Source organism: Patiria miniata, unplaced genomic scaffold (assembly GCF_015706575.1).
Source record: "Patiria miniata isolate m_02_andy unplaced genomic scaffold, ASM1570657v1 HiC_scaffold_14, whole genome shotgun sequence".
Taxonomy (NCBI): domain Eukaryota; kingdom Metazoa; phylum Echinodermata; class Asteroidea; order Valvatida; family Asterinidae; genus Patiria; species Patiria miniata.
Window position 1 is genome coordinate 8,022,117 of NW_024037052.1, and position 12,932 is coordinate 8,035,048.

Sequence of the window (12,932 nt, forward strand, 5' to 3'; positions counted from 1 at the left end):
CGACAAAACAGTTGGAATTATATAAAACCTACAAAATGTACACATTTTTAGTTTTGAAGCTTGGTGGGGACTTTTGAAGCATGGTGACGCCACCTTGCATAGTGGGGCGCCAAGTTTGTTTTACAGGTTGGAGAACACTGATCTACAACAACAAAGTATTTGGTCATGGGAAGGTCATCAGAAGAATGCCAGCAGCATGTCAACAAGTCGTTAAAACTCCTTCCAGATCTGGGTTTCCTCATAAATTGGAAAAATTTGAATCTCATCCATCTCGTAGTATCTCATTCCATCTCGAATCAACAAAACAACTACCGGTTCATGTCGCTTGGCAACCAGACCCCAAAGCCTGGCACATCGAGGCATTTACCATCAGCTGCAAAAATATCAGAGGTTACCTGTTCCCACCATTCTCACTTCTAGCAATGTCTTCTAGACTTTGCCATTCGACGACCAAGTACTCTAACTCAACAGCACGATCTCTTGTGGCTGTTATCAGGAGATCCTTGTCTTCCCAAGGGTTTTCAGAAAGAGTGTCTGATGTCATCATTCCCTCATGGAGCACAGGCACGATCAAACAGTTCCAATCTTCTTGGCAATGTTGGCATCGCTAATGTATTGCGAAGAAGTTAATACTGTTTGAGACCTTCTGAAAGACATTTTGGAGTTTCTATACCACCTGCTGAATGAGGGTCTTCAATATTGGACATTGAATGTTTGTCGTTCAGCAATTTCGTCACCACTTGATGGCGTTCCAGTGGGCAACACCCAATCTTGACTCATTTCTTCAAGAGTGTCTTCAACCTGAAGAAACCTAAGCCTAAATATTCCACAACATTGGTTTTGCGCTACTTCAGACAACTGCCTGACAACAAGACTTTAATTTGCGCAGAAAGTTTTGATGCTTGTTGCACTGGTCATGGCGAGTAGTGTTCCTCCTTATTCATGTTATTGGCACTGGATTTATGCTTCACGAGGAAGATGACACAGATTATTAATTCACCCCATCTAAACATGCTAAATTAACAACTGCGTATTCCACAAATAAGCACATACACCTCATGATGTTCTGGAATGATCAGAAATTATATGTTAAAAACACTCTGGATCTTTGTAGCACAGAACCTCTTCAAGGGCGAAGCAACGACAACAAAGCAGAACTGTTCCTATTACACATTGCCTCATCTCCTAGTTGTTTCTTCAACAAGTGCACGCTGGCTTAAGTCTGTGATGACCTCAGCCAGTATTGACACAACACTTTTCCTTTGCACTCCACACGAGGAGCATCAATGTCAGCAGCAGCACAAGCTGGTGTGCCAACTGCAGTCATCCTCCAGTCAGCCAATTGGGCTTTTGAGGATACGTTCACAAAGTTGCATGGCATCTAACTTCAGTTAAGCGGTGTTGGCATTGTCTTAACTTTGAAGTATACAGCATAAGTCTTGACAACAATGAGGAAATATAATTCAAAATTATGTAAAGGTACTTACCTGCCATATAATTGGAATTATATGAGTTCATTGGAGGGGAGAATCATGCTCCCTCTCTATGAACTCATACGTTTACACATCCAGGTGATTTATTCGCCGCCAACACAAACATGAACTACAGTAAACTCCGGCTAAACTGACATTGTACAACTCGTCAAATCACTCAAGTCGGCCTTCTGACTAAAGTCCCGATTGTCCATAATGCATTTCCATTGAATTTTTTATTTCTAAGTCGGCTTTTATAAGTCGCCATTTCGCTCAAGTCGTTGTGTTACTCTCGTTTCCCTTTCCATAAAAAGCATTACAAAATCCTTTGTCATGTTTGTGCAAGTCGGCATTCAACAAATCACGCATTGGCATCGACTTCCTGTACTGCGGTTGGCAAAGTGTCGAGTGATAAGTGGTTTCGCACGGCCCCTGATCGCTGCATGCATCGATGTCGAAAAAGGGTGTCCTACTGCATACATCTCATATGCATCGTGAGCATATCAATACCAGTACCCCCTTTAGACTGTACGCATGCGCTTTGTCCATTTTGGGGGTTGTCTTATTGAATGACTACTGCTGCAGTCAATGCATGCGTGGTATATACCCATTGATCTCCATTAGTAATAGTACAGGCAAAATACTTCATTTTTTGAGTGAACCTCAAACAAATTGCAACAGAATTTTCTTCACCACAGTGCATTTCTATAAGGTCCCTAAAAGGACATTCTAAAAGTCTTAAGAAATCCAGGTGGTGGAAATATGCCTTATTTGCATAAATCCAAAATGGCTGCATATTTTAGGACTTTCGCACTGATTTGGTCATATCTCATATTAGGTAGCTTTTTGAGGTATTTTAAACAACAATTTTAGTCCTTATAATTGATTTACTCATTATTCTAGACCTTGGTAACTTTCAATATCCCTATGTTTCCCCATGACATTTATTTCATTATCATTCCAGTCCTGGGTACCTTTTGAGATCCTATGTGTCCTATGGGGTATAATAATTTTTTTTAGGTCTCTTGCTCTTGTCAGAGTTGGTATAAGTGTTGGAAAATGTGATATCCCTGAGTCGCAGAGCGAACCTTTGCGCCGCTCAACTCAGACCAAAATCAAGGAATAACTCAAGAGTACAGAGGATTCAACACAGGACTTACCAATCACAAAAATCAATTATATATTACGGGAACGAAATAACCAAAACTGCAAACTCAATCCGAAAATACGTCGAGGGTTTTATACCCTTCCACATGGGTGCAAGCCCGGAATTGGTGTGCAAAGGGAAAGGAATTACGATTTGCATGATTCACCTAGCATCCACCTCCGAAGTTACATAACACTTACGGCCGTACAAATTTAGTGATTAATAAATCGACTCAGAAAATAAAAGGAATAATTTCAACAGTCTTGTGACACCCTGTACATGAACACATATCAGGGACAAAAAATCCCTACTTTAAATCCACTAGTACACTGCATAGGGATATCACATTTTTCAACATGTATGCCAACTTTGAGATGAGCCAAAAACCAAACAACAAATATTGTACCGTATTTTTTGATATTTTGTAGAAAACATGTTGGGGTTTGATTTTCATCCAAGTTTGTCTCAATGTCGGGTAATCCACTATCAAATTCAAGGTCAAAGTAAAGGTCAAAATGTCATTATAATTAAAATAACCCCGACATGAAAAACAATGGTAAATTTGGATTTCTCATGATGTAACCTTTTAAAAGAAATCAAGATTAACAAAATTTGGCTCACAGATTATAGAGATATGGTTATTTAAAAAATGGCAGCAATGTCCATTTTGACCAAAATTGCCTGGGCAGTAGCGCGAAAACCGTTTGTCCGATGGCGCTAAAACTTAAAATTTCGGCTTTTCAGCGGAAATTTCCCCATAAAATAAATATGAACCAATTTGAAGAGGTTGGGGTTTAAAATTTAAAAGTTTTGGGGGGTGATTTGACACTGAATGACCCCGATGTCTAATGACAAAATGTTGTTTAAAGTACCCCGAAAAGCAACTTAGGACGAAAGTTATTAGATAGTATATTATGTCGTATTTTTGGCCATTGCAATTTTCTTTGCTAAAGAAGGAATTTTTCTCAAATTTGGATAGAGTTTACCTTCCTAAGCTTGAAATCCATTGGTAACATTTTTTTCCATCTACCATGTGGCAGCCGTCTTGGAATTCAAAATGGCCGCCATTTCGGGCCTAATTTGTATCTAACTTCGGACCTGATGGTCATATGAAGTCGTTTTGATGGCAAACCCCACGTTTTTGATACCAAGGAACCCGAGAAAATCATTGTTGATGGGGTATACTCCCAGTGGAGTACCCCATCAACAAGGATTATACATGTAACTGGGGTTCCTTGGTATCAAGAACATGCAGTTTGCCACCAAAATGGACTTAATACGACATTCAGGTGCCACCTTATTATTTAAATGAATTCCAAGGTGGCCACTATTTTTGAATATCCAATATGGCTGCCATCCATTTGGGATGCCTAAATGTGTTAATTAGATTCCTTGGTATCAAATTCATGGGGTTTGCCACCAATAGTGATTTCATACGACATTTACGTCCAAATTTAATATGCAAATTAGTTCAAAATGGTGGCAATTATGAAATATCCAAGATGGCTGCCATCAATTTTGAATACCCCATCCGCAGTGGTTTACTTGAGTTCATTCAAAAACATGCAATGTTATTATAAATGAAATCCAAGATGGCGGCTATTTTGAAAAATCCAAGATGGCTGCCATCCATCTGGGATACAGCATCAGCAATGGGTCTTGAAGATTAATTGGTATCAAATGTATGGTGTTTGCCACCGAAATTGAATTCGTACAACATTCAAGTCCGAATTTATTATGCAAAGAAGCCAAAAATGGCGGCCATTTTGAAATATCTAAGATGGCTGCCGTCCATTTGGAGTACATCGTAAACAATAATGTACTCGGGTTCCTTTGTATCAAAACATGGGGTTTGCCATCAAAATGAACTTTATGTGACAATCAGGTCAGAAGTTACATGATACAAATTAGGCTCGAAATGGCGGCCATTTTTTAATCCAAGATGGCCGCCACGTTGTAGCTGGGAAAAAATGTCTCCAATGCATATCCGATCGACTTAGGGAGGCAAACTCTTTCCAAATATGGCAAAAATTCCTTCTTAAACAAAAAAATGAAAAAGTACATAACGGCCTATACTACCGGTATATGGCCAAATCATATAAAAATCATGTAATTAACGGCCTTTTGAATTTATGCAAATTAGGCATATTTCCACCACTTGGATTTTTAACAACTTTTTAGGGACCTTATAGCAATGCACTTTGTTGTGAACTTGACTTGGATTATCTGGGAAAATTCAATTGGTACATGTCCACACATGGCATCCATTATTTTAACTTAAATTTTGGCAAATTGATATACGGCATTTATGCAAATTATACCGCATTTGGAAAATTTCGAAAACATAGGGATCTTGAAATTTACCTAGGACTAGAATAATGAGTAAATCAATGTAAAAGGACTTAAACTGTCGTTTAAAGTACCTCCAAAATCTACCTAGTATGAGAAATATGACCAAATCAATGCGAAAGTCTTAACATTTGTGGCCATTTTGGATTTATGCAAATTAGGCATATTTCCCCTACCTGGATTTCTTAAGACTTTTAGTATGTCATTTTAGGGACCTTATAGAAATGCACTGTGGTGAAAAAAATTATGTTGCAATTTGTTTGAGGTCAAACCTAACCTTATATTGCCTGTACTAGTATAAGTCTTACTAATGGCGATCAATAGGCCTATACCAGACCACGCAGGCATTTAATTTGTTACTGTGCACGTGTATCGTGGAAGGGGTTTGCCCCGGTGTTTCTGACAGTGGCTGCAATATGCGCCGCAGCACCTTGTAAACCATTATAAGGTGCTACATAATGGGTCTCATATTTCTCATGAACTTTGTTTACCTTTCTTTGATAATAGACATAATCTCCAGCGCCATGAGTACCTAATTGTTGGTAGATACGTGCGCCCAAACGTGATGATACAATTCAAGGATTACTTTGCTGGATTTATTTCAAGCATTAAGGAGATAATCCAGGGTAAATCAAGCCAATTAGTGCAATGAATCATGTGTGCAAAAGACCATTCATGTAAGTCGGCAAAATGACGACTTACAGCAGATATCGGCATTCGCGTAAGTCATCACAAATCCTCGGGTCCCGAGAGTGCCGGTTTAACCGGAGTTTACTGTACTTTATACAGCGTGTCCTCCCAAAAATGTTTGTCTACATATATGTTACTACCGGTACAAAACCATGAAGTCGATTTTGAAATGTTTTGATTGTGCAAATGTACCCCTAATCCTTGGCCCAACCCCTATTACCATGATTTATATGTAATTTCATTTAATTTCAGTCGTGCATCACTGCACAATGGTCAATTGATTACAACAACATTTTTGGACACTGTGACCAAGTTCCTTGCCGTAGGCCTCTTATGTGCAATGTATAAACTGTGTAAAATCCTGCATGTTGTGGAAAAAAGGCTCATGTGGTTTGGGATTGGAATCATTTGCCCTTGAGCATTAAACTGAAGTTTTGCCATGACTACTGATACTAGCCAGGCAAATGATTCCAATAAGCCATTTGCGAGTTAAATTTGAATAAAATCTGGAACGCTGACTTAATCCAATGCTTTGCACATTTTAACTTTGCATTCTCCCGACCAAAGAGACTGTTACTACATCACGTGATTCGGGGCAAGCCTTATGCTAGCAACACCCAGCTTTGGCATGGTCTGGTGTCTTTGTGCCATTGTCACCCATTGTGAGCGATGTATTGATGCTGAGCGTCTCTTACGTAACTATGCAAGAGCTTGCCCCGAATCATGTGATTAGCAACAGTGTCTTTGGTCTGGAGAATTCAAAGTTAAAATGTGCCAAGCATTAATCTGAGCAAGTCAGTGTACCAGATGTTATTGAAATGTAAATCCCAAAGGGTATAGGTTACTCGCAAATGGCTTATTCCAACCGCAGCCCTTTTCACTTGCAGGATTTTTTCACAGCTTATATGTACATGTACATAACACAGCACTGATGTCCAAATTGTTGTTGTGATTAATTGAAAATTGTGTAGTGATGCGTGACTGAAATTAAAGGAACTCATAGGGTTTAGGGCAAGGATAAGGAGTATCTGCACAATCAAAAACATTTCAAATTGACTTCATGGTTTTGTAGTTAATTCAAAAATAGTCAGATGGACATTTCTGGGGGGACACACTGTGTATATCATGTACTGTCATGGAACATTTAAATTTTAACAATAATTGGATGATACGGTACCATTTTCTTCAAAGGGTGGAGCAAACCGTATTACAGTGGAATGCTGCCAAACCAAACACTGGCCACGGCTATACCGAACATCATCCTTGGTTCCCGGTTTTAATGTACAAAACATACCAAATTTGTTGAAAAAAAGTCAAACAGATTAACAAAAAATCCTAAAATTCAACAAGCTTCGCAGTAGTAGTGAAGTTTGATTGGGAATCTACCAAGCCGTATTACGGCACGGAGGGATTACGTGAGATTGCGCTAACAGACTTTTAAGTTGGCTTGTGAACACATGTCAAATCAAGTCCAAAAAACAACATAAATATATGTATATTGTTGTTAATTGATTAATTAATTGCACTCCTTGGCATTGTGCAGCAGTCATGGATGAGGCTCTTCCACTGTGTGGTTTGAAATAGCTTTTCAACTACATTTGTACACCTGCATCTTTGAGTGTGTTCCTAACCCATCAGCTGATAGTTTCTTCTGATGCAGCTGTAGGGGTTTGGACAGTGTCAATAACAGTTTGGATTCAGCTCCTAGTATTGTCTCTGTCACTTGAAGATATTTATGAAGCAAAGCAGCCACTCATCAGAGTACAAATATTATGCATTTCTGAGAGGAAAGCCAAACAATATCTTGAGTAATATGCTCTTTTTGATAGAGAAGAATTAATATAAGTATAACAGAGGATTAAAAGCTTAAGTCCCCTCCCCTCTTTCCCAAAGAAGTACTAAGGTCCTGGAGATTTGGACAAAGTGTTTTTTTTTCTGTTCTACAGATTCCCTCCATACTGAGATCAGTTAGTGATGAGCAGATCTTATCTCTACGGCAGCAGACACAGTTCCTATGGGATGCTTACTTCTCTTCAGTTGAAAAGATAGTAACGACAACACTTCAGGTACAGTGTACTTTGTTACATTGGAAAACAGTGTTACTCATGTTGATATTCTTTGGCATCATTATTATTTTAACCAAGTACAAGTTACAGCTTAAAGGTTTAAAATGTTACCCAAAATTGAAACTTTCATTACAGCATTAATGCAGGGGTTTCCCTTAACTTTTTCCTTTACTGGCCGGCCGGGCCAGTAAACCAGAGTTTTCACTGGCCCGCAACCTTTTTCACTAGCCCACATGTTTTAATAGTAACTTTCAATCCAATCACCATAAGCATTTTTGATAACATTTTTGATAATAAATTATGCAATATGAATACAATCGGCAATTATCTTAATCATGTACATAATATTGCATGTAGTTCCTTTTTAAGTGATGTCAATGTTTCTTTAATCGTCCATGCTTTAACATAGAGCAAGGCTTTAATTAACAGGAATCAAATAGGGGGAGAAGTTATAATCAAAATTTATGCAGTGTGCTTCGCTCCGAACTTAAGGCTTTAGGTGTTCTATTTCCGACATGTTTTGATAAAACACGAACTAAAAAAGCGTTATCTTGAGGAACAAGAAAACATTGCACACAGTCGTGGTATTAATGGGAGTTTACCAAGTTAGTAACTGAACTGTTTTAACTTGTTTTCTAGCGAAGAATGGTGCAATCAGCGTGCCTAGCCAAGAAGCGCTGCGGGCGGGCGACCCACGAACTTACGCTGGTCACGTCAATCCATAACGTTTTCCGGAGCACGGTCCACTTTACATTCACTAGTCTTTACATTCAAAATAGGCCCTTGAATCTCATATTGTCCTCATCTTTTCGGTACATTCGTTTGATAGTGTTCAAGAAATAATCCCAAGAATCCGTTCGGGCACAAGTTTTGGCAGTGAAACTGTCATGAAAGTTTACTCCTCACCACGTTGTATGATACGAATACGATGTTAACGTCCGTACCGTGTGGACTGCAGACGAAGTAAATCACGTGCGCTGCATGTGTGCACAATGTGTAATGGCAAATACACGTTGATTCGCCTCATGTTCGTCGTTGGGATTTCAATGCACAGCGCACTGCGAATATACATGGAGTGATACGAATTCGAACTACCGATGTTTTTATTTCGGTCGGCGTGGCAAAAGTATTCATGTGTTGTATCACCCTTAACTTTTTATTTTGATTGATTGAAAAATACTGTAGGGAAAACTTCATTATTTTAATTTTTTTTTAACAGTTTTTTGACTCGCCCGTCGGACTACTGAGAGGAGGGTTTTGACTCGTCCGCCGCTGTTTTCACTCGCATTTGGCGAGCGAGCGACCGCTAAGGAAAACCCCTGCATTAATGGAAATATTTTTAACCCATAAGCATCGGCACTACATTGTATTACACCAATTAGTGTTTAATCACTGGAGATTCAATAAAACCAGTGTTTGGGTGGTTTCAGGTGCTGCTGTGACCAAAGGATTGAAGGGCCCATGACATGAATTTTACTTGGGAACATATTTTATGCAACTTTCTACTCTTAAATGGATGAAAACTATTTGATATCCCTTAATTTTATTGAAAATGCATTTTCCTTTACATTAAAAAGTGTGCATGTCTTTCCTGACAAATTAGGGCACTGTTGCTACATGTATGATGTCATTTCAGGAAGACACTGTTCACTTTAGGGGTTTTCTATTCAAATTGTCAACCCAAAATTTGCTCATTGAAAACGTTTGTGAAAAAAGTGTCATGTACTGAAACATCAAATCACCAAAAAAAGAAAATGAACGACAGCAAAATATCCACAATTCTGGCAAATTTTGGTGCTGAAATAGCTGTAACATTGAGCTTTCTGCCTGAAATGACATCACACTTTTGCTCATGAATATGGAAACAAGCTTAGCATAAACATTAAAAAAGCACCAAAATTGCCTTAAAAATGGTAAAATGAAAAATTGAAAATAATGTAAAATGGGACACAAAGATGCATTTATAATAATGTGTTAATGTCAAGGAAATCTACCTTATTATTTTTCATGGCATTATCTTGTGTCTGTTATTTTTTTTTTTTTTTTCAAAACAGATAATTCAAGATAGATTACAGAACCCAAGATCAGCCTTCATGTGGAATCACCCTCCTGGTGCCCTCGCAGTATTCACTGACTTTGCAGGATCTCATAGTGCATTTCCATTTTATACATCTGTACTTGGAGAAGAAGCCTGTGAGAAGTTTACAGCAGTTATTTCTGTTTCTTCGCCGATTCTGTCACAATCAGCACCCGTTATGAAGTTGATTAAAAGTGTCTCCAAATCTGCATATGCAGCACAAGTGAGTAGATATCACATTCTGTAACTTCAAATAACTTATAGTTTACATGCAACCATGTTGAATAGATTGTAGTCCGATTATAAGTTCTGAATAGCCCAAATAGATGTTTTGGCATTATGTAAGGCCTACATGTACCATAAGAAAAAGTTCCATATTTACTCACGAAGCATTTAAACACTTTTTAAACTTTCTGGTGAGAAGGTGTAATGGTCTAGTTTATAGCTGCTGTCTTTTTTTAATGACAGTACATGTACGTTCTGTACGCCTACACATCATGAATACATGTGCATGAAATATGCAACACAGGAAGTGAGGCCAAGAAGTCTAAAAATCATTATAAGCGTGTATGTCTCGCCAGTCCACATTCACTATTTATTTGTAGGTCTTGGGGCCATCCATGAAGTACGTACACACGAAGGGGGAAAAGGGGGGGGGGGAAGGTGTTGTGTTAACATTGTGTACACCATGCCTACATGGGGGGAGGGGGAAGAATTCGGTAGTCCTTATGCATATGAACAATTTAGGACAAACTCTCGCTACATTTCTGTCAGAAATTACAGGATGAATAGCCCTCTAGAGATCTACGGAATGTGCATGTTTTATGAATAGTAATTAACATGATTAACCAGATCCGCTAGTGCTTTAAGCTGTATTACGTCGTTAAAAGCCTGCATCAGCTACAATGAGTACTACCAAGAAAACGTACAAGGGAGAGTTTCAACCAGAGGTGTAACGAACGAAAAGTAACCAACAAAGCCATAAGAGGGTCAGCTATAATGAGAAAGCATTTGGGCAATTCCATAGTTACGTTACATTTTTGATGTACTTTTGAGTTTCCTTGGGCTGTAATTACATGTACCTTACTGAAAAGGTTTAAAAACTGTTATCCCCATGGTAGATAGAGTAGACCTAGACCTACCTAGGCACCAAAGATGACATCCCGAAAAGTGTGTTATGTATCAATGTTGTAGTCGAGACCGGATAGTCCGAGACCGAGACTGAGACCGCGGATAATAAATAACAATAATCTAAATAAAAACAAGACGAATAATAACAGCTGAAAAGTCTATCCTTGAGATGATGATGTTGATGGGGATGTGAAGGCAGTGATTGAAAGTTAGGAATCACTTGTACCTGCTTGTGTCATGCGAGTGCTCGTCATGTTTGCTTCATACCTTAAATTACAACATGACATCAGAATTTGTTATTGTTGACACAATCAGTTACAAAAATTGGAAACATGCAACTTCATATCTCGTTGCCACTTTTTAAAAACATTTTTGTGCAAATATTTTTTAAATCTGATGAAGAAACTCTGAACTTAGGAATGCGAAATTTTAACGTTTCAAAAATATTTTATGCAATGTTAAAACTTGACAAAAGTAAAAACTTAAAGGTGGATGTTTCATCTGTTATAGGAACTCAGATCCTAAACACTCCACAGTCGGCCCTTGATTTAAGCCATGACTACTATTAAACAGATATTTAAAGATGCAATTTTAATTTTACATTGGGCCTCTTTTTTCTTAAATAATAATAGGACTTAACTTCTACCAAGACTTCTAAACCTGATTTAAAAATGGGAGATAGAAAATATTGAATTTTATTTTAAATTTCCGTCATGGAATATAGACATACATAGACCCACAAGCTGCGAGGTGGTAACCAGATATGGATTTTTTTTTCTGACAGGGATTTTGCTTTTTGAGAAATGGGGTACTTCAATCTGGTAGAAAAAAATTACTTTTTATCCAAATACTGTCCCAAATTAAACAGAAGATTGTGTGGGGTCGAAAATGTCACTAAACTGGAGCAGCTCATTTATTTTAAAACTGTGGGCCCTTATTGCAGCTAGCTGCAGCTTTACATGTACTTTAGGGCTTTTCCAACGTGCAGTCTGAACCTACCACGATATATAACTATTCGTTAACAAGGTTGAAAACATCTACAGGCTAGCAAATGTTTTACCTATCAACGGTACTGAACACAAAGTAAGTGAACACAAAGTAATCAATTGAGCTGTAAAAGTACATATTGCTGGTCTCGACTCGAGACCAGCCAAAATAACAACCCAGAGGGGACCGAGACCAAGACCGAGGCCACAGCTCCCAAGACCGACACCGAGCCCGATACCAGCTAAAAGTGGTCTCGAGACCGGTCTCGAGACCTACAACACTGTTATATATGATAAACAAGATGCACAAAATCGGTTACTCACGTTACATTTTTGTAACGTGAGTAACCTAGCAGCATTAGCTGCTAGCAGTTTCAGAAAAAATCTATCGACTGGTTATATTTAAATTATAGTTCAGTTATTAAGTATCAAATAAAAATGTGTGCATGCCTACGTTGCTTAGTTACGTACGTTACAAAAAAGGACATGGTTAAAACCCATGTGTCTTTGCGTAAAAAGTTTGCTGATACAAATGTATGCGATACAGCTAAAACATATTATACTACATTGTCACCACTCCAAAATTTGGCTAATTCTGAAAATTGGAATGGTAACCCCGGATCCTAGGACACACCAATAGACAAAATATATGACAAGAAAGAACAAAGTTCTGATATTTCTAGTTATATTAACAACTCTCAAAGTTCTGAGCACTGTAATTACACAGCAAAATTTACACTTACACTATTTAATTACACTCTCGAGCTCGGAAGAAGATTCCCAATTCAACTTCAGATCAGGTGAATTACTTCCAAATTATTAAGTCAATCAATAGCAAGATCATAAAAAACACTTATGTTCAATCAATCAGATAAAAAACTTCCAAATTATTACATCAATCGACAACTAGGATCATAAAAACACATACGTTCAATCAATTAATTAAATAACTCCCAAATTATTTCTTCAATTAGTTATTAGCAAAATCCTAAAAACACCGCTCAATCAATCAAA

At 38.0% G+C, this 12,932-nt stretch overlaps 1 protein-coding gene across 1 annotated transcript in view; it reads left to right on the forward strand.

The window, feature by feature from the left end:
• The window catches only part of LOC119721996 (exostosin-1b-like), a 31,838-nt gene extending 21,409 nt beyond the window's left edge, over nucleotides 1-10,429 (forward strand). Inside the window, exons 3-4 of the mRNA XM_038191971.1 lie at nucleotides 7,605-7,724; nucleotides 9,779-10,429. Of these exons, the coding sequence (XP_038047899.1) occupies nucleotides 7,605-7,724; nucleotides 9,779-10,048 (390 nt within the window). The 3' untranslated portion in view covers nucleotides 10,049-10,429. The remainder of the gene's footprint in view (nucleotides 1-7,604; nucleotides 7,725-9,778) is intronic.
• Nucleotides 10,430-12,932: the final 2,503 nt, after the last annotated feature.